The sequence below is a fragment of the Garra rufa genome, chromosome 12 (assembly GCF_049309525.1).
Source record: "Garra rufa chromosome 12, GarRuf1.0, whole genome shotgun sequence".
Classification (NCBI taxonomy): Eukaryota; Metazoa; Chordata; class Actinopteri; order Cypriniformes; family Cyprinidae; genus Garra; species Garra rufa.
The window spans coordinates 37,594,090-37,621,112 of NC_133372.1; the positions used below are offsets into that span (position 1 = coordinate 37,594,090).

The 27,023-nt window shown below is 38.5% G+C and overlaps 1 protein-coding gene across 4 annotated transcripts in view; it reads right to left on the reverse strand.

The window, feature by feature from the left end:
* Window positions 1–295: 295 nt before the first annotated feature.
* igfn1.1 (immunoglobulin like and fibronectin type III domain containing 1, tandem duplicate 1) overlaps window positions 296–27,023 on the reverse strand; it is a 34,082-nt gene continuing 7,354 nt past the window's right edge. The window contains exons 3-27 of one of the 4 annotated variants that reach the window (XM_073851222.1): window positions 25,209–25,238; window positions 23,839–23,958; window positions 22,503–22,642; window positions 21,993–22,092; window positions 21,816–21,857; window positions 21,631–21,670; window positions 21,248–21,431; window positions 21,018–21,131; window positions 18,935–19,103; window positions 18,144–18,416; window positions 16,747–17,844; window positions 15,737–15,856; window positions 14,205–14,579; window positions 11,939–12,063; window positions 11,701–11,845; window positions 11,313–11,606; window positions 6,731–7,027; window positions 6,454–6,633; window positions 6,246–6,374; window positions 5,688–5,996; window positions 5,505–5,590; window positions 4,962–5,154; window positions 3,417–3,713; window positions 2,350–2,676; window positions 296–897 (exon numbers count right to left, since the gene is read on the reverse strand). In XM_073851222.1, the coding sequence (XP_073707323.1) occupies window positions 893–897; window positions 2,350–2,676; window positions 3,417–3,713; window positions 4,962–5,154; window positions 5,505–5,590; window positions 5,688–5,996; window positions 6,246–6,374; window positions 6,454–6,633; window positions 6,731–7,027; window positions 11,313–11,606; window positions 11,701–11,845; window positions 11,939–12,063; window positions 14,205–14,579; window positions 15,737–15,856; window positions 16,747–17,844; window positions 18,144–18,416; window positions 18,935–19,103; window positions 21,018–21,131; window positions 21,248–21,431; window positions 21,631–21,670; window positions 21,816–21,857; window positions 21,993–22,092; window positions 22,503–22,642; window positions 23,839–23,958; window positions 25,209–25,238 (5,192 nt within the window). In that variant the 3' untranslated portion in view covers window positions 296–892. The remainder of the gene's footprint in view (window positions 898–2,349; window positions 2,677–3,416; window positions 3,714–4,961; window positions 5,155–5,504; window positions 5,591–5,687; window positions 5,997–6,245; window positions 6,375–6,453; window positions 6,634–6,730; window positions 7,028–11,312; window positions 11,607–11,700; window positions 11,846–11,938; window positions 12,064–14,204; window positions 14,580–15,736; window positions 15,857–16,746; window positions 17,845–18,143; window positions 18,417–18,934; window positions 19,104–21,017; window positions 21,132–21,247; window positions 21,432–21,630; window positions 21,671–21,815; window positions 21,858–21,992; window positions 22,093–22,502; window positions 22,643–23,838; window positions 23,959–25,208; window positions 25,239–27,023) is intronic. The other 3 variants (XM_073851223.1, XM_073851224.1, XM_073851225.1) reach the window with 3 other exon arrangements.

Consider the following 27,023-nt stretch of genomic DNA (forward strand, 5'->3'; position numbering starts at 1 on the left):
CTGTCAGGCCATTTACCAAATTTATTGGCAGTAAAATAGTCCAAATATAACAAGGACAGCATGTACTTCTAAGTGAGACTTTATGGTGTCATCAGTATGCATTCATATGGCATTTCTATATACTATTTCTTTCTAACTTTGTCTGTTTGTGAAGGGATGTGTTCAGAAAAAATAGCTCCTGAGAATTTTAGGAGCATAGGATCATGGATTACTAATCGGATCACTGTGCTTTAAATTCATACACAGAGTAATGGATTTGTAATGATAAGGTAGAATAACGGTCGATACACAAGTGCGCTGTTCAAAGAACCCTGAATATTTTATTTACACCAAACCATTTTTGTTGATAAAGCATATGTGAAGAAGCAAAAGCTTCTTTTACACTTTTCATTTCCAGACAAGCCAAACGAAAAAATGGATGCGAGAAATCAGCACTTTACACTTTTTTCTTGTGTAGTGTAATTGAATTTGTGAAAGTGTGAAAGAGCAGGGTACGTACACAAAAGCCAAGAATAAATAAATTAATAAATTAAATTGCGTACAAGAACAATAAAACCCCCCAAACCTGAACTAAGCTTAAGTAAAATCATTGCCAAACAGGATTAGGTAAGCATGGCGTATTAAGCATCAGCCACCCAAGCGGCACAACACCAAGAGTTTTTTTCTTTATTTTTACTTTTTCAGGTTTTTGTGGTATTAAACACAGTAAGACGATACATAGTTTATCACATGCATTTGATTCTGCCATTTCTGTCTCATAAGGCCACACAATGGTCTTCCCATCTTTCTGCAAAAATACTCAATGCTGTAGTTCTACAAAGGGCCTAAAATCCAAAAAACAACACAGTGATTTGTAAGCGGTATGTGTTGACATCCTCTCCACGTCTAAGTTTTATTCTGAAAAACAAAGAAAATATGGTTAAGGTGTTAGATTAAATGTATTTGCAGTGCTATGTATGAATTGTTCTACACTTTTTGAATTTACTTTTAAAAACTTTTATGAGTAAATGTTTAAAACCAAGTTATTCTAAGGATTAGTAAAGATATTTTGAGAAATATGTTTAGAAACATTATACATCATATACTGTAGCTATTAGCTAGTGAGTGGTGCATCGGTAGGAATTCCTGGAAAATTGGATTTATAAGTATTTAGATGTTTTCATTCTGTCTCAGTTGCATTCGTTGATGCAATCACTAACAACTAACAATATATTTGTTGGAGTGATCTTTGGTAATGTTAGTTAATAAAAACTACAACTGCTCATTGCTAGTTCTTGTTTGCTCAGTTCCATTAAATAATATTAAGATACAACTTTTGATTACATAAAAATAATCAAAATAAACTAAGATTAACAAATGCAAAAGTATTTAATAGTTAGTTAATGGCAACTAATGTAGTTAAAAAAAGGGAAAAAACAGTGTTAACCAAGGTATTCTTAGGATTTCTGAAGATATAATTAGAAATCACTATACTGCATATAGCTGTATATGGATAGTGTTGGATTTAGAAATTGGATTCAGGAGCATTTAGATGTTTTAATTTTGTCATGTAGTAACTTTTCTGAGTGGCATTTCCTAAGTTTTATAAGTCCTGTATTTGGATAGACTGATGCTGGTTTCTCAAACCAGCACATAAAATGCTTGTTAGTAAAATGTAAGTGCATTGATACTGTCAGGTCCAAAGACCACATGGTTACCAGGATCTTTAGGAGTTTATCTCCACATCATGAAAATAGTTTGAAAATGCTGCTGAATATGTAAAGTTATGTCAAGGCAAAAAATGACCCTGTCCCTTTCAAAAGTTTTGGCCCAAATCATGCGTTTTGTCCAGCGTAAGCCAAAGATTCCAACGACAGAAGACACTTGAGCCTGCGACTGCCGGTTTAGTAGTTATGAACAATTTTGTGTTTTTGACCGCTGTAGCACCCCCGTCAGGCTGATTGGGGCAAGCCTTGGTGACATTGTAGATGGTGTGAGTACTACCATCCCTCCAGATTTCAAGTCTCTACAACTTACAGTTTAGTCTGCCCAATCACTTTTATGTGGAGATTGCTGATCCTTGGCCATTCTAAAAATTACAAAAGGGTTTTGGTGCTACATGCTTGAACCCCTGATTACTGATGCTTTAGTAAGGTAGTTTCATAAAAGTTCTGTTTCAGCTAAAAAAGGTCTGAGAATTTCTAAATGGTTTTACATAGTAAGTAGGTAATGATGCTTTTGGGAAACTAGCCTAGGGATAAAATATGACTTCTAAAATTGTACTCAGAGCTTTGGGAAACCCAGCTGTCATCAGGTGCTTAATGGTGTAATTTTCAACCACTGAGGTGAGTTCCTCATGTAGACCCTTACCTCTCACTGTGAGATTGGTGGTGCATTCTGATCTTCCCAGCTGGTTCTCAGCTATGACTTTATACTCGCCCATGTCTTTGGTTCCAACCCTGAGAATGAGCATAGAGCAAACTCCACAGGTGTTAGTGATGAGGTAGTTGGTGTCAGTGTTGAGGCTGACGTTGTTGCGGTACCAGGTGACGTGGGGTGTGGGGTTGCCCCTCACGGCACAGCTCATGTAGCACTCATAGCCTTGTGGGGCTGTGTGAATTTTCAAGGGGACCATAAACCTCGGAGGACTCTCCAAGTTGCAGGTCTTGGACTCGGGGATGTTCAGTTTGAATTTTTCTGAAAAAATGGAAGGAGTTTGGTTAAAAAACAATTAATTAATGCTGTGTACTTGACATGCCAGTGGGTGGGTCACCTAAAGGGTCATTGTAGTGTATGTGCAGTAAACAGACACCCCCTAGTGGCAGAACGTGTGTAAGACCAGAGAAGGCATATTCTAACTAGTGGGCCGCAAGCTGAAAATGGCTTACAGGTCTGACAGGGTTGTGATAACAGGAAAAACATAGCTAAACGCAGATAATAGCGTGCAACTATCATTTGGGTAAAAATACTTCCCATATTATTTGTTGTTGAGGGACATTCTGTTAAACTTGTGATGCATGACTCATGTATGAACTAGCATTGTTATTTAATAAAATGTAAAATGTTCTTTGTTAGTTAGTTCATGTCTATTAAATATTAACGGATATTAACAGCTGCTATTTACTTTGAAATATTTTCATCATCAACCAGTTTATAAATGTCAGTCTATTTACTGTACATTTAAGTGCAAATAGCCAACTCCACCCAGACATCCCTTATTACTAATAGTATTTTACTTACACTGTGTGAATAACATCTGTTACTTACATCTATGCTATTTATTGCTATTTAGAGTTGGTGCATACAGTATCTACCATTATACCAGTATAAATAGCATCTTCCATTTTTACATTTAGTGTAAATGGCCACTGCCTTTACAAAACACTGAACATAAATAATGCTAGTAGTTTGAATCCCCATACCCCAGTATCACAAACCTTTCTTGCATGTGATTAGCCATTTTGGTGACTCTGAAGGGGCAGACAGGCCAATGTCATTTTTGGAGTACACACGGAATTGGTATTCTCTCCCTGGCATGATGTTACAGGCTGTGAAACGGTTGTTGAAGATACGGTCTGCAACAGTGTGCCAGGTCCTCTTGCTGGAGTCTCTCTTGGTCACCATGTAATGCAGGCGATCATCGCGTTTCTCATCTGGGGATGGTTCCCAGGAAACTGTCACGGTGCCTGGAACATTCTCATCCAGCTCTGCGGGGCCTGGGGGCTTTGGCTCATCTGCACCAAAACAATCAGTCGTAGTTCATCAGGACTGGAGGATCAAGGCTATTAGATGTACATTCCTCTACAGAGCAAGCGTAGTTGAGTATATTGTTTTCATAACTGTCTATAAATCTACACTGCTTTCCAAAAACATTTTTTTGAAGGAACTGAATACTTTTCATCAGTAAAGATTTTTACTTTGTTTAAATTTTTTTTTCAAAATGTAGTACAGCTGTTTTCAGTATTGATAATATTAATAATGTTTCTTGCACACAAAATTGGCAAATTAGAATAAATTCTGAAAGATCAACAACACTAAAGACTGGAGTAATGGCTGATAATTCAGCTCTGCCATCATGGGAATAAATTACATTTTTAATTATACTAAAATAGCATAAAGTTATTTTAAAATATTACTGTTTTTACTGTATTTAGATAAATACAGCCTTGGTGACTTTTGAATGGTAGTGTACATTTTTCTTTCTTTGAGTTTATTAAAGGGAACCTTAAGACGTGTATGCCTTAATATAACATAAATGATGTTACTCTTACTGAAATATGTAGTGGAAAACCCATGAAAGATTTATGTTATTAAAAAAAAAAAACACATCGTTTTATACATGTTTTGGACTATGGGGGGTGCCATTATTGATGACGTGAAATGGCTGCATTCAGTGAGCTACTGGCGCTAACTGTTGCTATTTTTTACAACGCTCGGAATACACAACTGATAAATAAAATACTGATACAATGCCACATTCTGCGGCTTTTGATTGTAATTTTTAGTCAAAGGGCAACAAGAGAAGTGATGCAAGTCTTTACTGCTTTCCTAGTGAGGAGAGGATAAGATGAGGAGAAAAGAATAGGAGGATGCCTGTGGACGAATAAAACTTCCTAAAGAACAGCCTCTTTGTTCTCTCCACTTTAGCCCTGGGGTTCCCTCTACAGTCCCAGTTTAACATGTAGAGACTATCAGTTATTTATAAGATGATTTCACCAAAAAGTACAAGCACTGTGGCTCTGTGGTACAGTACTAACAAAACATTGCTTTGTTTAAGAATTCCAACCAACCCTAGTAACATGATTTAACCAATCATGTGAGCTGGGGACACGGCTATCTGTTTTTTAACCAGTGACAAACTAGGACTATTTAGGAAAACACATTTGAAAAAAAAAATCAATTCTATTTGGTGATGCTACAGTAGTAAACAATTTAAGATGGTATATTTGATTTACAGACATACACTGGTTCCCTCATATTACCTGTAACTCTCATCTCAGTACTGAAGGTCTCTTGTCCCACAACGTTCTTGACTATGATGGTATAGATTCCTGTATCGGAGCGATCTGCAGATGGGATCAGGATCTGAGAGCCTCCCTCAGCATTGCTAACAGTGACACGTTTGGACACAGGGACACCATCTTTAAGCCAGATGACATCTGGCCATGGGGAAGCCTGTGAAAAGGTAATATAGGACAAGTATCGGACCAGTGCAAAATATAGTTTTAATGAGGAGAGAAGGAATGATCTAAAAAGTGTATGGGAAGGGAGCATGTTATAGCCTGGCTCATGAATATTAATTAAGGGACATAATATTCAGCTGGTAGTCCCAAATGATTTGCTGATGTAAGTCAGCACTACATTTTTGATCAAGGAATCGAGGAGGGGGAACAGGAGTCTGCACGACAGCGGTTATATTTTATCCCTTCGCACCGCAGGCAGTATATAATGATTGTCTCCCAAAAAGTGGCAAACTTTATGTGATAAAAGTTCTCTAAAAGTGTAGTTTTAGTTTTGCTTGTTACCTCAAAGTTGATGTTAAATCGAGCAGAATTTCCAGCTCTGACCACCATGAAGCTCTTAATCTTTGAATCTGTGAATCTCGGTCTCACTAAGAAAAACAAAACATTGAGTTAATGATGTGGCATACTCAGTTCAGTTTTTGAAAATTACAGAATTTTGGGTCTTTCTGACCATAGATGATTCACCTGGAGGAGGCATAGCCAAGATGTAGTTGTCCAGCTCCCGTGGCTCACCCTCTCCACCTTCATTGACGGCGATCACTCTAACCCAATACATGCCCATTGATTTCATTCCCTTTACAGTGTAGGAGGTCATGATGATGGCATTTGAGTTTGCACGATCCCATTCTGTGTTCTCAGCAGGCCTGACATCAACAAAGTATCCCTTGGCCTCATCCTGAACACCAGGCTCTTCTTTTGGTTTAGTCCAAGACAAGGACAAGGTAGTGTAGGTGGAGTCTGTCACTTTAAGGTCAATGACTTTTCCAGGGGGTTCTGACAGGAAATTGAATCGAAAGCATTTGCATGAGAAAACGTTGAATGAGAAAATAGGGAGAAGTGCAAGAAGAGTTTGAATTAGCTTGTTATTTTGAAACCCAGAAAATTCTGACCTAAATCTGCTATTTTTGCATATCTTTGAGAGGAGGCCATGGTTCATTTGTCAAAATGTACAGCCTTGAGAATACTTATGCTGAATTCCACTTCTCTTTTTGAGGATAATGAGCAACCTGAGAAATTACTCACTTTTGGGATCTCTTGCAAACACAAATTCTGAGGGGATGCTTGGTTCACCAGCTCCGGATATGTTGATGGCAGACACACGAAACTCGTACTCCATTCCTTCAACAACATCTTTTACACCGTATTTCTTTGCTGTGGATGGTAATTGAGAGAAAAAAATTTTACTACACAGTGCTTTAAAGTAACTCATGTAAAAATGTGAGATACGAACCTTGGATTGGCTGATCTGGTGGATTGACTAGGCCCCACAAGTTGCTGCCCTTCTTGCGTTTCTCTAAATTATAACCTAAAATACCAGTTCCTCCAGTTTTGGTTGGAGGAGTCCATGTCAGGTTAATGCAGTCTTTAAAGGCACTGGCTATTTTGGGAGCAGATGGCTGACCAGGATATGCTGGAAAGTAAAACAATTCAGAGGTTTATATTAAGGTGAGCCTAGATAGCCACTGACTAGAACAAGGCTACTCTGAGAGAATTTTTTAGAAGGTCACCTTTAGTGCCAGCCTGCACATCCTCAGTCTCCATCAGTTCACTGATGCCCTCATCAGTCTCCGCTCTGATACGATAACAGTATCTCCTGCCATGGTCAACATCGCTGTCTCTGTAGTGGGCTTCACCTGGGATCTGGCCTATCTTTTTCCATGTGTTGCGTCCAATTTGGTTACGCTCGAGTATGTAATGCTTAATAGGGCAACCACCGTTGTCTTTTGGTTGTCTCCACTTGATCTCAATGCAGTTGGCAGATGCTTCAACAATCTCCAGTGGTCCAAGTGGGGGGGTAGGTTTATCTAAACGAGGTAAAAATTTATTAGGGAGTGTAATTTTATTGTCAAACTGTACTACATTCTTATTAAAAGATTAGTTCACTTCCTGAATAAAAATTCTTGATAATTTACTCATCCCCATGTCATTCAAGATCTTTAAGTAAGTAAGTAAGTAATCTTTATTTATATAGCACCTTTCACAGGCAAAGGCCACAAAGTGCTTCACAACACAGTTAAAATCAGAGATAACATACAGTACTGTATAAATGGGTCAAAAACAACACCGAAATCATAACAGCCCAAAAAGTTGCTAATTAAAAGCTTGAATAAATAAATAAGTCTTAAGATTACTTTTAAAAGTATCCACAGAATCAATAGAGCGCAAAGAGAGTGGAAGATCATTCCAAAGCCTAGGAGCAACAGCCTGGAAGGATCGGTCACCTCTAGTCCAAAACCAAGTGCGTGAAGCCTTCAGCAGAGTTTGATCCACAGACCTCAGAGCCCGGGCAGGGGTATAAGGCTGAATCAGATCGCTGAGGTAAGAAGGAGCCTGACCATGCAGGGCTCTAAATGCTAGAACCAAAATTTTAAATTTGATCCTATAGGACACTGGCAGCCAATGAAGTTGTTTTAAAATAGGAGATATGTGGGTCCTCTTGTTAGTACAGGTCAGAATTCTCGCTGCACAGTTTTGCACTAATTGCAGTCGAGAGAGCTCCTTCTTGTTTAAACATGAAAACAAACTATTACAATAGTCTAAACGTGAAGATACAAACGCATGAATGATAAGCTCCAGACCATTACGTGCAACCATATTCCTAAGTTTAGAAATTTTCCTTAGTTGAAAGAAGCAGTTCCTTGTTAGCTGCTTACAGTGCTGGGCTAATGACATATCTTTGTCAAAAATAACTCCCAAGTTATGAAGACTTGGCTTCGCAAACTGGCCTAAGTCGCCCAGGTATTGTTTAATCCCAGGAATTGCATCATCGGGTGCGATAACCAGCGTTTCCGTTTTGTCTGCATTTAACTGCAGAGAGTTTTCACTGAGCCATTGCCCTGCTGAAAAAACCAGCATATGCTGTTTTTTTCAGCAGGGTGTTTAATCTCCACTAGACAATGGAGCAGAGAGTTTAGCTTCTGGATTTCAGACGGCTTAAAGGAACAATAAAGCTGGATATCGTCAGCAAATAGGTGGAAAGAAACATCACTAAACCTTTGGGTAATCTTTCCCAAAGGAATCAAATACAACAAAAATAAAACAGGGCCCAAAACGGACCCTTGAGGCACTCCACACAGCAAATCCACAGACTCGGATCTTATTTGGTTAGCTGAAACACTAAAGCTACGCCCTGATAAGTATGAGAAGAACCAACTGACCCAGACAGTCCTACTTGATCCCTCAGTCTTTTCAGCAGGACCTGATGGTCAACAGTGTCGAATGCTGAGGACAGATCCAAGAGAACTAGAACAGTGCGTTTTCCAGAATCAGCAGCCATCATAATGTCAGTAGACACTTTCAGTAAGGCCGTTTCCGTAGAGTGTTGTTTACGGAAACCAGACTGAAATGGCTTGTGAATGTTACTTTGATCCAGGAAAAACGTAAGCTGTTCACAGACCACCTTCTCAAGGATCTTGAACAGGAACGGGAGTTTTGAAATAGGCCTAAAACTATTGAGATCTGTCGGGTCCAAGCCTGCTCTTTTTAATAATGGCTCCTCTATGGCATGTTTAAAGGCACTGGGAAACAGCCAGTTGACAAAGAGACATTAACCATTCTGGTAACACAAGGGCCAATTACCTCAAACACTTTTTGAAAGAGCCTGCAAGGAATGGTGTCAGATGGACAAGAGGAGGGCTTCATCTTAGACACCAGTGCTGAAATATCAGCAAATGTCACAGTCTTAAATGAGGACCACATGCTGGTTACAGGCTCAAACACAGCAGGGGTACCACATAGAAGGGGCGGGATGTTGTCCTTGATCATCTTAATTTTGTTTGTGAAAAATCTCAAAAAGGCATTGCTGTCAGCTTCACAAAAAACAGGAGTAACTGGAGCAGCAGGACATACAAGATAATTAATGGTGTCAAACAACACTTTGGGATTTTTCTTATTTAATGTTACCAGTTGACGAATATATTCAGATCTAGCATTTTCAACCATCACATTGTATGATGACACAAGATCCCTAAGATAGAGCCCGTGCACCTCAAGTTTAGTGGATTTCCACAAGCGTTCAATCTTTCGACACAGCCTCCTGAGTTTTAAAATGTCTTCATTCATCCAAGGACAAACTTTTTTCTGTGACAAATTTGATTTAACAGGAGCCACTTGATCCAAAATTGTTACACAGTGATTATTAAAACAGTGAATAAAATCGTCCACATCAAAACAGTCTCACAAAAACTATCTGCGGTATTCGCAGAGATGACACGCCTCTGAGACCTGACCACTGAAGGCTTGGGCTCAGGACTAAAATGCAGATCCAACAAAACAAGGCTATGATCACTCATATGGACATCAATCACAGACATGCTTAAAATATCTAGGCCAAGCGTAAAAACTAAGTCTAAAATATGGCCTTTTTGGTGAGTAGGCTCAGAAACATGCTGCTCAAAATTAAAAGATTCAGTCAATGTTAACAGTTCCATTGCGGGGCAAGATGAGCAGTCATCAACATGAAGATTAAAATCCCCAAGGATCAAAACAGATTCCAACTTTATTATAGAGGATAAAAAGTCACTAAAGTCCTTTAAAAAGGCAGCAGCAGGGCCAGGAGGACGGTAAATCAACACAGAGTAAAATGGGGATGAAAATCCCACTTTAACCATCTGCGATTCAAAAGATGAGAATTCTTGAGACTGGGACACTTTGCATTTGAGGACATCCCTGTGCACAAAAGCCAGGCCACCACCACGGCGACAGGGGCGGGGCTTCCCAACAGCAGAGCAGGCAGCTGGGCAAAGATCATTTAAATGAATGAACTCTTCCTCTCTCTGCCAAGTCTCTGAAAGACACATGATGTCCAAGCTTTCTCTTACGAAAAGATCATTCAATGAATGAGATTTATTCGCAATTGAACGAGTATTCAACAGGCCAACGTGGATTGTGGATGACGTCACAAAGGCAGTGCCCGAGTTGCGCAGCGGGATTGGTCGAAGGCACGTCCCGTGGTCACGTGGACTCCAGCTGGTCCATGCTGGAAGAGCCGGCACAAACACGGAAGTAAACAACAGTGATGAAAGCTCCTGACCACAACTCCAGCGCTGTAATGGGTCAAGGACACTCGTTATAGCCGGAACAGGCGTCTGCATGGACACCCTGTTACACACATCGAGGAGAGGAATCCAGCGCAGGCACCGAGCGCGATCCCGGCGGCCGAAGACAGCGTAGCCCCCACGCGCTGCGGCACGCCTTTGCTTAACCTGGACACCGGACCGAGAACCTCTTTTCCTGCGAACCCTACCTGGCACCCGACACAGCAACAAGTAGTCAGGTGAGCCGGGATCGATGATGAAAGAGGGAGGAAACGCTTGTTTGTAACTGTCCCACGTATCAAACAGGTCCTCCATTGACTGCTTTATTTGAAACAAAGAGTCCCGATCCGTAAAGCCAGATATCCTTTCGTTATTAGGGCTGATATGATCGCATATGTTGACAAAATGACCATTAGCAATCTACACAACAGGAGACGAGCCGTGGTACCGCCAGTCACAGGCGCCATCTTGCTCCACAATCTTTCTTAGATTGAAAAGAAATTAAGGTTTTTGAGGAAAACATTTCATCTTTTTAACCACAAATGCTTGTCTTGCACTAGCTCAACTTTATGCATTACGTAGTCACATCGGAAAGGTTACGTGGTGTAGCCAGAAGTACCCAGTATTTCCAAAGTGAACGTGCAAAGAAAGTCAAATGCCCTTTCCAAAAAAAAGGTAAAACAACGATGTCAGATGATTTTGAAGTTGGAGGAGAAATGGATGAGGTAAGATGGAGTTTTTCATAAATTGTGGATTTTATACATTTAAATTTTTTTTAGAAAATGGCCAATGATTTCACTAGATAAGACCCTTGTTTCTCAGCTGGAATCATGTAGAGCCATTTGAAGCTACATCGAAACTAAAATTTGAACCTTCAACCCACTGTACTCCATTGAAGTCCACTATATGGAGAAAAATCCTGCAATGTTTTCCTCAGAAACCTTAATTTTCTTGGATGCATGGGGTGAGAAAATTATCAGGAAAATTTTATTCTTGAAGTGAACTAATCCTTTAAAAGTACAACCTTTTAAATAAGTTCACTTTTTATACTCACCAAGTACAACTAGATTAGTAATGGCTTCAGATGCGCCAAACTCATTTTTGACTTTGATTTTTATTTCCCCGGTGTCTTTACGCTGCAATTTGCTGAGAAGCAGGCGGCTTTCATTCTCTGAAATCTCAATCTTGCAGTGAGAGTCTGGTGTGAGCTCTTCACCATCTTTGTACCACTGGACTTTGAAAGGCTCACGGCCAACAAATGGAATTTTGAAGGTGGCTCTCTGATTGTGTTTGATCACTGTCGGTTTTGCAAATTCTTCAATTTCCTTGTCACTGAACCTGGGTGGATCTTAACACACAAACAGAGTATAAACATATAAATGTTAAATCCCAAAACATGTGGATATGCATTAGCACAAATGAGCAGATATTACAAAACAAACCTTCAACAGCAATCACACATTCGGTTTTACGCCCATCAGCCTCAAATCGATATTTTCCAGCAAATTCTTCCGTTACTTTGGCAATTGTCAGTTTGTGAGTGGCTCCATCTTTACTGATAGTCATACCCTCACTGGCGGCAGTAATCTACAGAGAAATGAAAAAAAAAAAAACTGAGTGTATGTTTGTAGGTGTATACATACACACACCCTATATATTATACATATGGCATCTTTATACCTCCTCGCCATCTTTGGACCAGACGCCATTACAGTCAGCACTGCTAAGTTTGCAGACCAGCTCAGCTGCCTCTCCCACAATAGCTTTGCAGTCTTCCAGCCCAGCAGAAAACTGAACACCGGGATCTGCAGGTGATTTGTGAACAAAATGAGTAATTAATAATTCAAGCATGGTTATCATTTTGCAGCACTTCTATTTGAATTGTAGTCCACACGCATTAATTGAGGCCTACTGTAGCAATTCTACAACAGTGAAAATGTACACTTAGTAAGTATGGGCATACATATTTTATAGCATGTGTTAAAATGCATTAACTGTGAAGGAAAGTTAGACAGTTGTCTAAAAAAAAAAACAGGTACATAATATCTTGCCATTGTCTTCAGTGCTGACTTCTTAGAATCCGTATCTTCTTAGAGTCCATCGTGATGATAAAAACCAGTTATGAAGCATTTCTAAATGGCCGCTACACATTTAACCGGCCTTGTTTTGAACTGCATTGTACAGACATTTTAATAGTACATAATTATCAGTCTTGGGTGAAGTTGTTCAGTTGAGATAATTCTCTGAATTAAAGTCACTGTAATTATTTGTTAGCTTCGCCACTAATGGGAAAAAGACGGAAACCACCTGGATTTAGTGGTATTACCCAATAATGTTACTGTTCTATTAGATTAATATAATTCCCTCCATTTTTTCCCCTATTTTGTATTATTTGTTTTTTGGATACTTGTGCAGAATTTGCATTAAATTCTCCAGGTAAATGCTGATTAAGTCAGTTTTTGTGAAGAATGCCAAGTGTTTAGGCAATGAAAGATCTTGCTGGAATGACTTCTTGAATTTTCAGGTCTTCCAGGGCATATAAAATCTTTAATTTGTTCTCTCGTAATTAAAGTTTGTGAAGTCCTATTTGGCTGCATGTATTAAGATCTTATCATGTCCTGGTTCCTCTGATTAGTGAGCGAGGTGATTGGCCTTTGGCAAGGCAAGCAAGCTTGGTGAAGACAATGCAAGCGCATACTGATATACACAGACAGCAGACACACAAACAGTGCATAAGAAATATCTGGCACATTGCACACTGGGTGGCTTCAATTATTTTTTTTCCTTATTACTGAATCTTACAATAAAACATAAACACAAAATTCCACAAAATTATTGGTCCTCACTCCAATTACATTTTTTTTTTCATTTAATTTATTCAAAGGAATAGTTTACTCAGAGATTCCCCTCCAAACCTATATATTGCTGTTGTTGTAAATATAATTTATATAGGATTTTTCCATATGCTTTCTTAACAGTTTATATTGATCACAGGTTGTCAAGCACAACAAAAGCACCAAGTAAACCATATGACAAACAAATACAAACAAAGAAACAATAAATAAAGTAAAATAAAATCAATAATATACTATAAAATAATTTACCAAAAAATTAAAATAATGAAAATTATATTATTTTAATTGTTGTCTTCCATAGAAACAAAAATAACAACATACAGGTTTGGAACGGCATGAGGGTAAACACACATAAAGACAGACTTTTCAATTTTGACTGATTTATACTTTTAATAAACAAAGTTATCCAACACCCACTGGCATTATGTAAAAAGAAAAAAAAAACTGTAGGTTTTCCCGCCTACTCAAATCAACCTAATTAAAGAGGTTATTAAAGTTACTGATTACAGCCCGCCTTGCTCAATATATCCCTCACTTATTTTGAGCTTGCTCATCACATATGCCTAAGTTTTAACATGCACTTTATGTCCAAGAACTGCTGATATGAATATGCATATGCTTACAAAGCCAGTTCCATAGCTGTGGAACCTAAGGGTATACTCTTTAAATGATGAGTGTTTGGGACAATGAATCTGACAAAATTTCTCAGTGGGATGTTATCTAGCAAGTCCCCAAATAGGTTGTGAGATGATCCAACATATGTCCGGAATCAATATCTAATTTAAGTAAAATATTTAAAAAGACCTAAATCCTTCAGGGATGTTGTGACACAACAACTGAATACTTGATAACCACCCACATCCAATTAAAGACATTTTCTGATTAACAATGTGCAAACATCTCTCCATAGACATGTATAGGAATAGCAATAACTTTGTTTGGATAACTTTGTTTTTTGTTCAGATGATGTGACTGAATTAGACCCAGAGCTCCTACAAGCGATTGCACAGTTATTCCTGAGTATTCTGAATAACTTGGACATTTGCATTGAAGCAATGCCATTATTTAGTGCAACTTCAAACATCTCTTACCCACAACTGTCTCCGGAACCTGTGGGCCTTGTTTTTTACGACCTGAACGCTTGTCAGCTTTTGTTGACTCATCCTTTTCATCTTCAGACGCTTTTTCTTCCTCTGTAGCTTCAGTGCTGCCCTCTGATGGCCCTCCAGGACCTGGTGGCTTCCCGGGGCCTGGTGGGTCCCCCGAACCTGAAGCGCCACCAGAACCTGAAGCGCTACCGGACCCGGATGGGCTCCCGGAACCTGAAGGGTTTTCAGAACCTGATGGGGTTCCAGATCCTGCTGGCTTACCAGAACCTGATGGCTTACCGGAACCTGATGGTTTGCCAGACTTTGCTGGTTTGCCAGATCCTGCTGGTGTTTCTTTATGTGATGGGTTACCTCCACCTTCATTCATGTCGTTCGGTCAGTCGGTGAAGCAGTTTGAAGATTGACAATAATATGATAAAGAGGTTGGAAAGAACATTTAGAATAAAAAGAAAAACACTTAAACAACAACATTTAAGAAAACTGACAAAAAACACCAGACAAATGCAAACAATGAACATTTTCCGAGGTCGAGGCTCTAAACGTGCAGCAATTTTGTTGCTTTTGTGCCATGCTGGGTAATTCCACCCACACTAAAATCTCATTGGTCAAAAAATCCTGCTCCACAAAGCTCTGTATTTATTATCAAATATTCTGATTGGCTGTTACATTGTTATTTTTTGCACTGTTTTTGTTTTAATGTATTTACACAACAATGGAAAATGCATAATGCAAAATGATAATATATTTTTGTATATTGTGAATACTATTATCAAGATTCTGTGCCTTTTTTTAAAGAAAGTTACCAGAAACTGCAACAATAATGCTGTATGACAAATGCTGCACAACCAATCAGAACATACAACTATCGAGAGCCTGATATATGGCCAATGAGATTTTTACAGTGGGAGGGGCTACTCAGTGTGGCACCACAGACATAGAAACCAAACAATCACAACATTTCAAACATTTGAAACATTACACATTGACGTTGAAAAACACTGACAAACACCACAATACAGGTAAATGAACAACAAATACATGACACAAACAAACAATTGAGACAGACAAACCGAGTAGCACATTAAGCCGAAAATTTTACATTTTATGGATCTAATGACAGAAAATAAAAAAAAGGCTGATTATTTGATGTCAAGTTTTCAGTTTGATGACCTCATTATTGGAAATTATATTAGTTAGGATGATATTTTTAAAGACTCCACTGTTTGCCCCCAGGTTAAAAGTATTATTATTTAAACATAAATATTAATCACTCTTAATCACTGAAAATTAATACTCATGCTTAAACAATCATATTTAAAAAATAATATTAAATAGGTTGTTAATGTTACATGAAATGTCTTTCTCGTGATCAATATTTTATCAATCATTCAAGTAAACACTTTTTGTGTTACTGTTGATGTTTAATAGAAAAGACACTGTTTAGTTTCGGTAATCACTGCACATGATTTTAATACAGATGAGCTGTATTTAGTGTGTTCATCCCACACTCTTACCAGTCACTGTGTCTGGTATCAGTGGGCCTTGTCTTACACGAGTACGGCCCTCGGCTTCCCCTTCCTGCTTACAAGACTCCATGCTCACATCTGGAACTGTGCTGGGTGTGTTTGAGATTCCTATCATGATTTTTGATGTAAACTGTCAATTAATCAGCACAGGATGTGCAATGTTTTGATTATGTTGTGTGGGTGTCCCGCTTGAGCTAAAACACCTCTAGGATGTAGTTGTGTCAGGATGATTGCATATGAATGCACAAAGTAACATCAGCGCATAAGCAAACAGAAAGCTGTGCAATGATGTTGCACAAAAAAAATCTCTTTTACAAAACTTGCTGAATGCTGTCACTTTAAAAGAAGCAAGAAGCAAGAAGAACAGTTTTGTAAAAGGGTATCCATAGTAAGTTTTGCAAGGAAAATTAAACATGTATTAGTTTCGTTGCTGAATGTAGTGTGTGTATACATGTATATACTGTATACAGACACTACACACCAAGAAATCAACACTTTTATTCAGCAAGGATGCATTTAATTGATCAAATGTGAAAGTAAGGACTTTTACTTATATTTGTTTTCAAGTAAATGCTACTCTTTTGAATATTTTATTTATTAAAGAATCATGAAAAAATTAATCACAAAAATATTAAGGAGCAAAACAGTTTTCAAAAGTGATAATCATAAGAAATGTTTATTTTTATTATATAAAATTGTAATTATAATACTTGAAATTGTTATAGTATTTTATAATATTACTGTTTTTACTGTATTTTGATCAAATAAATGCATCCTTGGTCAGCATACGAGACTTAAAAAAAATCTTAAATCTTACTTTTAATGGTATTGTTGGGTATATACAACACCAAATGTGTACTGTATGAAAGTCTGGCCTTCTGTAAGAGCCAATCACTCCTGAAATGTTACACTACATATTTTTTTTCAATTACAAATAAAAGCAAGAAGGAATTTGTATAGTATAGATATATTTAATGTCTCCTTGTATAGTTTCTTACCTACGACAGTCTCTGGTACAAGAGGTCCTTCTCTTTGACGCTTCTTGTCTCCACCATCTCCTCCATCTCCTCCTCCTTCACCACCACTTCCTCCAGAACCATCAGCTCCTCCGGCCCCACCAGCACCTCCAGCTCCTCCCTCCCCACCGGCTCCTCCAGCTCCTCCAGCTCCACCAGCTCCTCCAGCTCCATCAGCTCCACCAGCTCCTCCAGCTCCATCAGCTCCACCAGAACCTCCGGCTCCTCCAGCTCCATCAGCTCCTCCAGCTCCACCGGCACCTCCAGCTCCTCCAGCCCCTTCTGCTCCTCCGGCTCCTCCAGCCCCTCCAGCTTTTCCAGCTCCTCCAGCTTTTCCAGCCCCTCCTGCTTTTGCAGCTGCCCCAGCACCTCCAGCTCCTCCTGCTCTTCCAGCACCTCCAGCTCCTCCGACTCCTCCTGCTCCTCCAGCTCCTCCAGCCCCTCTAGCTCCTCCAGCCCCTCCGGCTCCTCCAGCCCCTCCGGCTCCTTCAGCTCCTGCGCCAAATACTGCTCCTACCACTGCTGCAGCACCACCTCCAGCTCCACCAGCAGCTCCAGCCTTCCCAAGACTTGCTGCCGCAGCAGCTGCCTGTGCGTTCAAGGCAGCAGCTGCCGCTGCCCCTGCCGCAGCAGCTTGCTGAGCACTGAGACCTTCGCTTAAGGCCTTGAGTTCAGCCTGCTTCCTGGCCTCCTCTTCAGCACTGGCTTTGGCTTTAGCTGCTGCAGCCCGTGCAGCTGCTTCTGCTTCGGCTTTAGCTTCAGCCTCAGATTTGCCTTTGGCTTTAGCTGCGGCAAGAGCGTCCTGTGCAGCTTTGGCAGCGGCTGTAGCCGCGGCAGCCGCTGCCGCCTGGGCAGCCGCTTTTGCTGCTTCGGCTTCAGTTGCAGCTTTGGCTTTAGCTTCAGCTTCTGCTGCCTCTCTTTCAGCCTTGATTTTCTTAGCAGCCTCTAAAGCTTCTGCTATCTCCTTCTTGTTCTTCTCTGCCTGCTCAGCAGCAATCTTCATCAAGTCTTCACCAGCACCACCTGCCTGAGTGGTTTTACGTGGTTTCTTCTTGCCCTTTGTTGCAGGATCTTTGTCAGCTGCGGAAACAATACAATATTTTGAAGAATGTGGGCAGTAGAAGAGTTGGTGTTCCCCATTGACTTCTATAGTATGGAAAAAATGGCCAATGGGGACCAGAAACTGTTTAATTTTTTAAACATTTTTCAAAACATCTTTTTTTTGTGTTTTTGTTTTTGTGAAAAAAAAAAAAGAAGTCAGTACAGGTATCCTGTATGTGATGTGCAAACATGTGCAATTAATTTAATTAATCAGCATGATGTATTTAATTAGATTTTATTTCTTATTTCTACTAAGTAAAAAAAAAAGTTGTACTCACCTTCTACAATCAGCCAAGCACTGCAAGACTTAATGCCGGCTATAGCAGCATAGATTCCAGCATCCAAAGGCATACAATCAATAATTCTTAGGCGGTGGATCAGTTTATCCTCTGAACAAGTAATCTCATATTTCTCATTGTTAGAGAGAGGTGCATTTTTTAGGGTCCAAGAAATCTTACTAACGGGCTGAGATAAAACACACTCAAAGATGGCATCCTCTCTCTCTTGGGCCGTCACCTCCTTAATCTTCAGGGCAAAGTCCACAGGGGGAACTGTGTTAAATATGGATAAACACACCTCAGTCAATCCATGGCATTATGCTTTCTATAAAAACACTGCTGAAAAGACCAGCAAAGCTGGTTTTGAATGCTAGTGTCTCCAATAGGGTTCTCAACAAGCTTAAACAGCACGACTGGCTTTATTTCCAATGGAAATACATTAGTTAAAACCTGACTATAAATTTTATGTTATGTTGGTGTTGCAACAACATGTTCAGAAGCAAAAGACAATTTATATTAGCAAACCAGAAACATCACATGCTGACTTTGTAACTGTCCGACATGCAACCAAACAGATGCTTCCACTGTAGACAGCTTTATTGATTATAATGAGATCAATTTAGTTTTGGGGCATAACGCCACTTAGCTCACAGCCAGTGTAGACGTGTTTTCATGTTGGTTAACCAGCCAGAGAAACACCAAGGCAGCATAGACAGGCATGGGAATTCGTGCTGGTCTTTTCAGCAGGAGATTAACAGACAAATAGACAAATGTGGTGTAAAAATACTTACTCTTGAAATCTGTTGAAAAGATATTGACACCCTCAACATCCACTTGATAGATTCCGGCATCTTCTGGATTGAGATTTTTAACAGTGAAAATGTACTTCTTGCCAACTTGTTTTAGACAGTGCTTCATTTCGCCTTCAGCCTCTTTGGTGAATGGAATCATGACGCCATCCTGAACAAAAGGGAAAGAGAAACTATGATGCATTTTTATGAAGCATATACAAAAATAAGACCAGTATCTTTTGTGCAGCCTATATACAACAGCTTTTCATTTGAAAAATATGCAATTTCCCAGTCGAGTACAGCAACGATAAAACAAACCTTCATAGTCATATGCATCTTTGTTTTTAATTGTTAGTAAATTATTTGGTTATTGTGGCCTAATATGTCATTATCCAGCTAAGCGAATTGTAATGTCATCATAATTAAATGAATTTCTGGCTGGGTGAATTCAGTCTAATGTAATACGCCACCTACTGGACTGAAGTTCGAAGTGTTGGACAGCTCCATGATTTTAAAAGTCCCATATTGTACACTTTTTTTGGAGGTTTATTTTAGCTGTTGATGTCCTTAAGAATATATATTTGCGGTATAAGTGCCAAAAACCATCTCAGTATATTTTTACAGCTCCTCTTTTAGGAGCTCTGTCAAGAACAGGTCGATTTTGGCCCATCTAATTAATATTCATTAATCTCTCTTCTGATTGGCCTGTTGTTTTCTGAGTGACGCACGACCAGGCCAACCACAGGTAACTACTGTCATGTATTCTGTAGCCTGCTGTGGCTTGTGATACTCAACGGGATGTTTCAGAATGGTAATTAATGTTTTTTGTAAGATACGATTGCAGTAAGCTATGTAACTATTGCTTAAAGCCTCTTTCACACTGTGCGTTGATTCTGGAAAATTGCCCGAAAGTTCTGGGAACGATCCCGGGTTGGGAACCTAGTAACGTTACTGGGATCAGTCCTGGAATGAGCGTTGTGTGAACAAAAGCCAGAACCAATGCTATAAAGGCTGTGTTGTAGTGATGATGCACGTTATCGTGCGACTCTTAACAATGAAAAAAATATGTGAAAACCGACTATCGTTCGGCACTTTCCGTTTAGTGCAACGTAGGCGTTGCATTACATGTCTTTACTGGATCTTTATGGGTTGTGTATAAAGCACGCACAGATTCCGGAAAATTACTTACTGAATGAACCAAATTCCGAAACAAATCATGGGACACATTATCCGTGTATTTTCCGGAATCGCTGTGTGAAAGAGGCTAAAGCTGACGTGCCACTAGTCTCTTATATTAATGTAGTTCGGAAGCCTGTGTAATGTAGTTTCCTGACATCCATCGACTAAACAGCGTTTTCTCGACTTGTTTTTGCATTGTTGTTCAGCAATGGAATGGACGCGATGTTGTCTTAGGGTGGGACGGTGGTCGGTGCTCAGGGTGGTGACTGAAGGCGGTGACTGAGCAGATCGGACGTCACATTTTTACGGAAGTCACAGCGGCTCATGAAAAAGCACAGCTACTTTATGCAGGCTGTGTGCATTTTACTGTGGATTGACTGTTTTGAAACTTATATGGTAGTTACATATCCCCTAGACATTAGTTATCATGAAAAAAGCCAGGAAATTTCGGTTTTGACAATATGGGACCTTTAATGTTAAAATTGCTTAAATATCAGAGTGTTTTTTCAAATATTATTGCATATGAACCTGGGTTATTATAGGTAAGTATAGCAAAAATAATAAAAATATATATGCTTGAAATAAAATAGACATTAACTGAAATAAAATAAAATCTAAAAAAGCTTATTTTTTATTTCAACTAGTTGCCAAAGCAATATTTCTCATTTTAATTTAGTTTCATTTATACTAAAATTACAAATTACAACAAAATGACTAAAACTTTAACTAAACTTAAAATGAAAATTATATAATAGTATCTCAATGATACTAAAATAATACTGATGTAAACTAATTGTTGCTCAATGAGAGGCATTGATTGTTTGTAACTAGCATTGATTGATCTAATGTACCTGTCACACCTTTTTTCACTGGTATTTCACATCCTCTGATTCACAGTTCTCACCTTATACAGAAAAACGCGGCTGTTGGGGTCTTTGAGCTCCATTTCCAGTTCAAAGGTGGCAGCTTCCTCAGACTTCACCTCAATGGGTTTGAGATTACTGAGATGTTGGATGAACTAAATCAGTGAAACAAACAGAACATAACAATTTGTTTTCAGATTTGTGCATCCAGTCATGAAGACATGAAAGCAATTCTTTGAGAATCCTTATGTCATTTATGGCAGCTCTTTACCTGTGCCTGCTCCTCTTCTCTTTCCCTCTTCATCTCGGTCAGTTTCTTTAGCATGCCACGGAAATCAGTGATGCCATACTCGATGCAAATGCGCTCATAGTCTTTCTTTTCAGCACTCAGCAGCACTTCCCATACAGAGTCTTCAATGTCACCTTCCTTTTTGTCCTCAACTTTTTTGCCAGCACTTTAAGAAGATTGTAATGACAAATATGAACTTCAGGGCCAAATGCTAGCACTTAACTGGGTTAATGTGACTGATGTTTTAATATAAGATGAGCTAATTAACTATGGCAAGAATCAGACGTATAAATAGAGCCTAATGTGAAACTGCACTGCTGATGGCATGGCATTAATGTGTAATGTAATGGAAACAAATGTCTCACCCTTTTCTGAGCATCTTTCTAAACCCTGTTGGGTCACCTGCTGTAGCCCCAAAATGCAATCAACAAACAGAAGAAAGTGAATGCTTGTGTGTGCCATATTCAATGTCAGAAGTATCCCATTAAATCTTTTTTATGATGAACTATCATGCTAAGCTGGGGAAAAGCAGCTACCAAAATGTTCTCACCTGGTTCAGTCTTTTGCAATGCTTTGTCCTTTTTGAATCCAACTGAAAAGAAAAAGAAAATACTGTGTTTTCAGCTATTTTCTAGTATTGGCTACTTTTTGTGTGTATAGAATAAGAACTTAGTAATGAAAGGAACACAATATAAACAAGCAGAGCTTTTAAGATAATGTGTTGTACCTTCAATGACATTTAGTACAACAGTGCAAACAGCTTTTCCATATTCATTTGAGGCATAGCATTTGTAAGTGTCGGCTTCATCACCACTGACTTTAGGTATCTGCAAAATTAAATCAGAAAAAAGGTTGTTTATGAATCTGGGGTAGTAATAGGAAGACAATGATAATGAAATGAACATTCAAAGGTGAGGTGTGTAATGTCTGAGCTGCTAAAGAGAATAATAATGACTGTTTCCAAACAGGTTTCTTGACCACTTCCCCAGATGACCAGCAAACAGGAAGTTCCGCCCAAAAATTGTGCCATTGGTTGTGACAGTATTGCTGTTTTGGGCTGCCAAATGCTTTGATGGCACAGGGCAACAGAGTTTACGCTTTCTGTGGGAATCATCCTACTGACAGTCTCTTCGCATTAAGCTGGGATATGAGAAGGTATTTTAAAATTAAACCATTACACACTTCACCTTAAATGTTAAGTAGAGGATTTAAAGTGAGGCTAAAAGCCTGTGCGTACCTCCAAAGTGTGTTCATTGGTTGTGGGGTCATATTTGTTCTGAAACTTTTGGGGATCGTTCATTTCTCCTTTCGCTCTACGCCAGGTTACAGTGGGTGCTGGGTTTCCAGACACTTTGGCTTTAAAAACAGCTAGTTTTCCTGTTTAGGAAATAAAGGTATAAATAATTCATAAGTATAAGTTAAAAGGCTTTCAAAAAGTCAAAGGTCTGGACACATTACAGAAGGTTCAAACGCTCACTAATGCTCCAGAAGGACAAACGATGCAATAAAAGCCGGGGGTGTAAACTTTTGAATAGAACTTTTGCCTAAATATCTTTTTTTTATTATTATTATTTAGTATAGCCCTTCAAAAGCTAAAGAAGATATGTATATGTTTCCCAGAAGACAAAACAAGTTAAATGTACCCTGATCTTCAAATTCAAAAAGTTTTCACCCCCTGGCTCTTAATGCATTGTAATAGTTGCATATGAGTCCCTTAGTGGTCTTCAGTGTGAAAAGATGGATCTCAAAATCCTCCAGGACAAACAAGGGACTCAAGAACAACTATCATAAAAACCCCACATAATTCAGGTAACAACACAGTATTTAGAATCAAGGGTATGTAAACTTTTGAGTGGGTAATTTTTATAAATTCAACTATTATTTTCTCTTGTGGACTATATGTAAATGTCTTTTATGTGAAATATCTTATTCAGGTCAGAACTAAATAATAACATGCATTTTGTATGATCCCCCAGATCCTGCATGGTGTATGTAAAGTTTTGTATCTCAACTATATACACATTTGATACTGTATTTGATATTGCTCATTGTTAGTTCATGTTAGTTGATGCATTTAACTAATGGGACCTTAGTAAATGCAACCCATAAATGCTTAACATGGCTGACATTGTTCTGTTTTTCAAGAGACACTCTTATTTATATTGCAGATGACACTTTGGCAAAGTCAAATGGTTTAGATACAGGCAGAATAAAGAGCAAAAACCTATAGCTTGATAGGTCACATGACATTAAAAACGAAAAATGAAAGCATACATTACACATTTGCGGTCTTTGCATGTCAAACTAGCATGAAATGGGATATATGCTATTTGATTTCTTTCCCTTGGTGCATATATAGCTGAGGTCACATGGTAAAGCTGGAGGACGAGCAGCGAACTTGATAAATCACTCATCTAGTGCCTAAGTTAAGTCGGTGTAGCTTAGACATTTAGGGCAGTAAATCTGTGTGGTAATCCTCTGTATTTCACATGCAGGATCATTAAGCTTGCAACTGTCGCCTCTAATCATATTTGCTTTCACTTTTGTAGATTCTTCTCTTTTAATGTGCTTACCTTCTTGAATGGTTAAAGCGATGGGTTTACGTGTGAAGTCTGGAGTTGTCAACCCCTCAGGAATTTCCTCAATGTACTGTGTAATCATAACACCGGGAACCTTAGATCTCCGTTTGATGCCTGAGAGAATCCACATTCAGGGTACAATGTCAGAACATCAGGGGAAACAACAAGAACACAGCAGGTGCACAGTGACGTAACATATGCTGAAAATTCATCTGCATGACTGCAGTCTATATATTATTATATTTGAAACCTTCCATGGGTGAATATTTCTTAAAGTTCTGTATGATCACACACCCTAAATTTACACTATTATTACTACAAAAGATATAGTTTGCTCAACACACGTGTTGAGCTTTGTAACTTTTGTTATTTTGTCTTCTTAGGCGTATACAGCAAAATATAAACAGTATCAATTCACGTTTCAATAAATTGTGAGGGAAAAAATAATAGCAAAAATATAAAACATCACACACAAAAATATCAAACAGCTTGTTTTGGTCAGTAAATACTGTCATTAATTGTACTAAATCCTAGCATTTGTGTGACAACATGCCCCAACCAACATTTTCTTGTCCTGAAAACCTTTTGGTTAAAATGTCTATTGGTTATTATAAACATCTCATCATGTTTCAATACATCAACATAGGAAAGAAAATTCTCAAATCTTTCCATGGTGTTTAAATGACAGCAATCTGAACATTCATATTATAAATAGCATACTGATACACATTCTTAATGCTTCTTTGACTGGATATTATGACATACTGGATATGACTTGAAAACTTGATATGTTATGATGTATTATTTGATACATATATGATATGATGTTATGTTATGAGATGATATGTGACCCTGGACCACAAAACCAGTCATAAGGTTAAATTTTACAAAACTGAGATATATACATCATATGAAAGCTCAATAAATAAGCTTTCTATTGATGTATGGTTTGTTAGGATAGGACAGTATTTGGCCGAGATACATCTATTTGAAATTCTGAAATCTAAGGGTGCAAAAAAATCAAAATACTGAGAAAATCACCTTTAAAGTTCTCCAAATTAAGTTCTTAGCAATGCATATTACTAATCAAAAATTACATTTTGATAGGTTTACAGTAGGAATTTTACAAAAAATCTGCATGGAACATGATATTTACTTAATTTCCTAATGGTATTTGACATAAAAGAAAAATCAATAATTTTGACCCATACAATGTATTTTTGGCTATTGCTACAAATATACCCCAGCGACTTAAGACTGGTTTTGTGGTCCAGGGTCACATATGTTATAGGATAATATTAAGATATACTGGATATCATGACATGCATGCAGATGTTCAGGTTGCTGTCATTCGATTACCTTACCTTGTCTCCTGAGAGGTAGAATTTCCAGTCCTGGTACAGTATAGACACAACATTACAGTACAACAGCGACGAAGGAAGGGGGAAACAAAGAAGGAGAACACAACATTGTGAATCCTGACATTCTTTGACAGATTCGAACGAAACACAAAATTACTCACAAATACGACCAAAAGACACAAGACAGGGGAAAAGACGGGGAGGTTAAACCAAGAAAACATAATTATTCAAACCACAAAGTGGTTGAATGTGAGATTAGGCTGCAATAGACAAGACTAGAGAAAAGGCAGACAAACTGGGAAGGAAATAAAAGTGAGACCTGTTTCACACAGCATATATTATCAGCAAGTGATTATTCTGGTTACAGTATTCACACTGCTGCAGGTAATATGGTGAAAATATACTATAAGCTTATTTAGAAACAGCCTTTTAAAAGATTCAAGGTTTTTTGAGGTAATAAGAATTACGTAAGTGAACTTCTCACACCTTTATACATGAAAAAAATGCATGCCTCGGCACACTTGATAGTTAGCATACTATTTAGTAAATCTGCCGGAAGGTGATGTAGTGCTATTAAATACTCCATTCTTTTAGCAACATTGTACCGTACAGATATCTGCTCACGGCATTACTGTTATGTCTCATGTCACACCGCAGGCTGGCGCTTTACACTAAAGCAAATGACGTCAATGTGTGTCGCAGTTATCGATTGCTGTGAAAATATTAGCTTAACATATTAGTGTTACTGCAGCATCATGGTTGTGACACCGACTATTTTTCCATATTAGAAGTTAAAGTTAATATACATTTAACTTTTTCTTTTCTTAAATTTGCGGTGTGAAACAGGCCTGAGCAGAAATGTCATTGAAGTGAGGACACTTGTCATGTCCTGGAGTGTATAGTTATATTATCACCCATCATCGTAAAAAAAAGGAGGGGTTCATAATTAACATAATAAAAAATAATAATAAAAATGTCTAATTAGATAAGGAAAAATAAATCCCCTCCTCAAAGGAAATGAAATAAATAAGCAAGTGAGAAATCAATAAAAATGAAAATCAAAGAAATTAAATGTTAAGTGGGTGGAAACGTTTAATGATGAAACGTAAGAGCTGCTGTGCATACAGGTTCGATTCCAGCTGGGTCCAGTTCTCCCACTCCTCTTTTCTAGCTCTATTTACTGTCCTTCACTTACACAGGCACTTCACATTTAGTCGGTTGATGGTTGTCCCTCGCATCCATGGTTACACGATTCAAAGAAACCCGTGCTGAATGACAGCAAATGCTCACTGGGCTGTTTAGTGAGCGTCTAGATGAAGGGTGCACTAGGCACTGATGAAGGCTCTGATTGCATAAGCCACATTCACAACCTCCTCTTCATTTGCATCTTGTGCACAGTGGCCAGTTTCCAAACCTCCAACCTACGACTTTAACCAGCTGTTTGATCATTCATGTGTTTAAATAAATTTGTGTGGCTAGGTTTACAGTAGGTTAGATTCAACACTTGCTTTTATCTTGCTCTTCTTACCCCTCAGGGAGAGATATATTATTCACTTTACCATGGAGAGGAGGTCATTAGATTTTATCTGGAAAATCCGGCGTTGCATTTTAACGCAGCTGCCTGCGTACTGTGGTAGAACTTTCCTAAATGAGACCCATGTCCTATCAAGTGTGTCAAATTCCATTGCTATACTCTCGTCATTATGAATACAATGAAAACTGATTAACTAAATTACATCCTCTGGGAATAGTGACCATTAAGAAACAGAAACAACGAATTACAAAACAAAAAAGGATATTTTTTTTCCTCCATGCGTA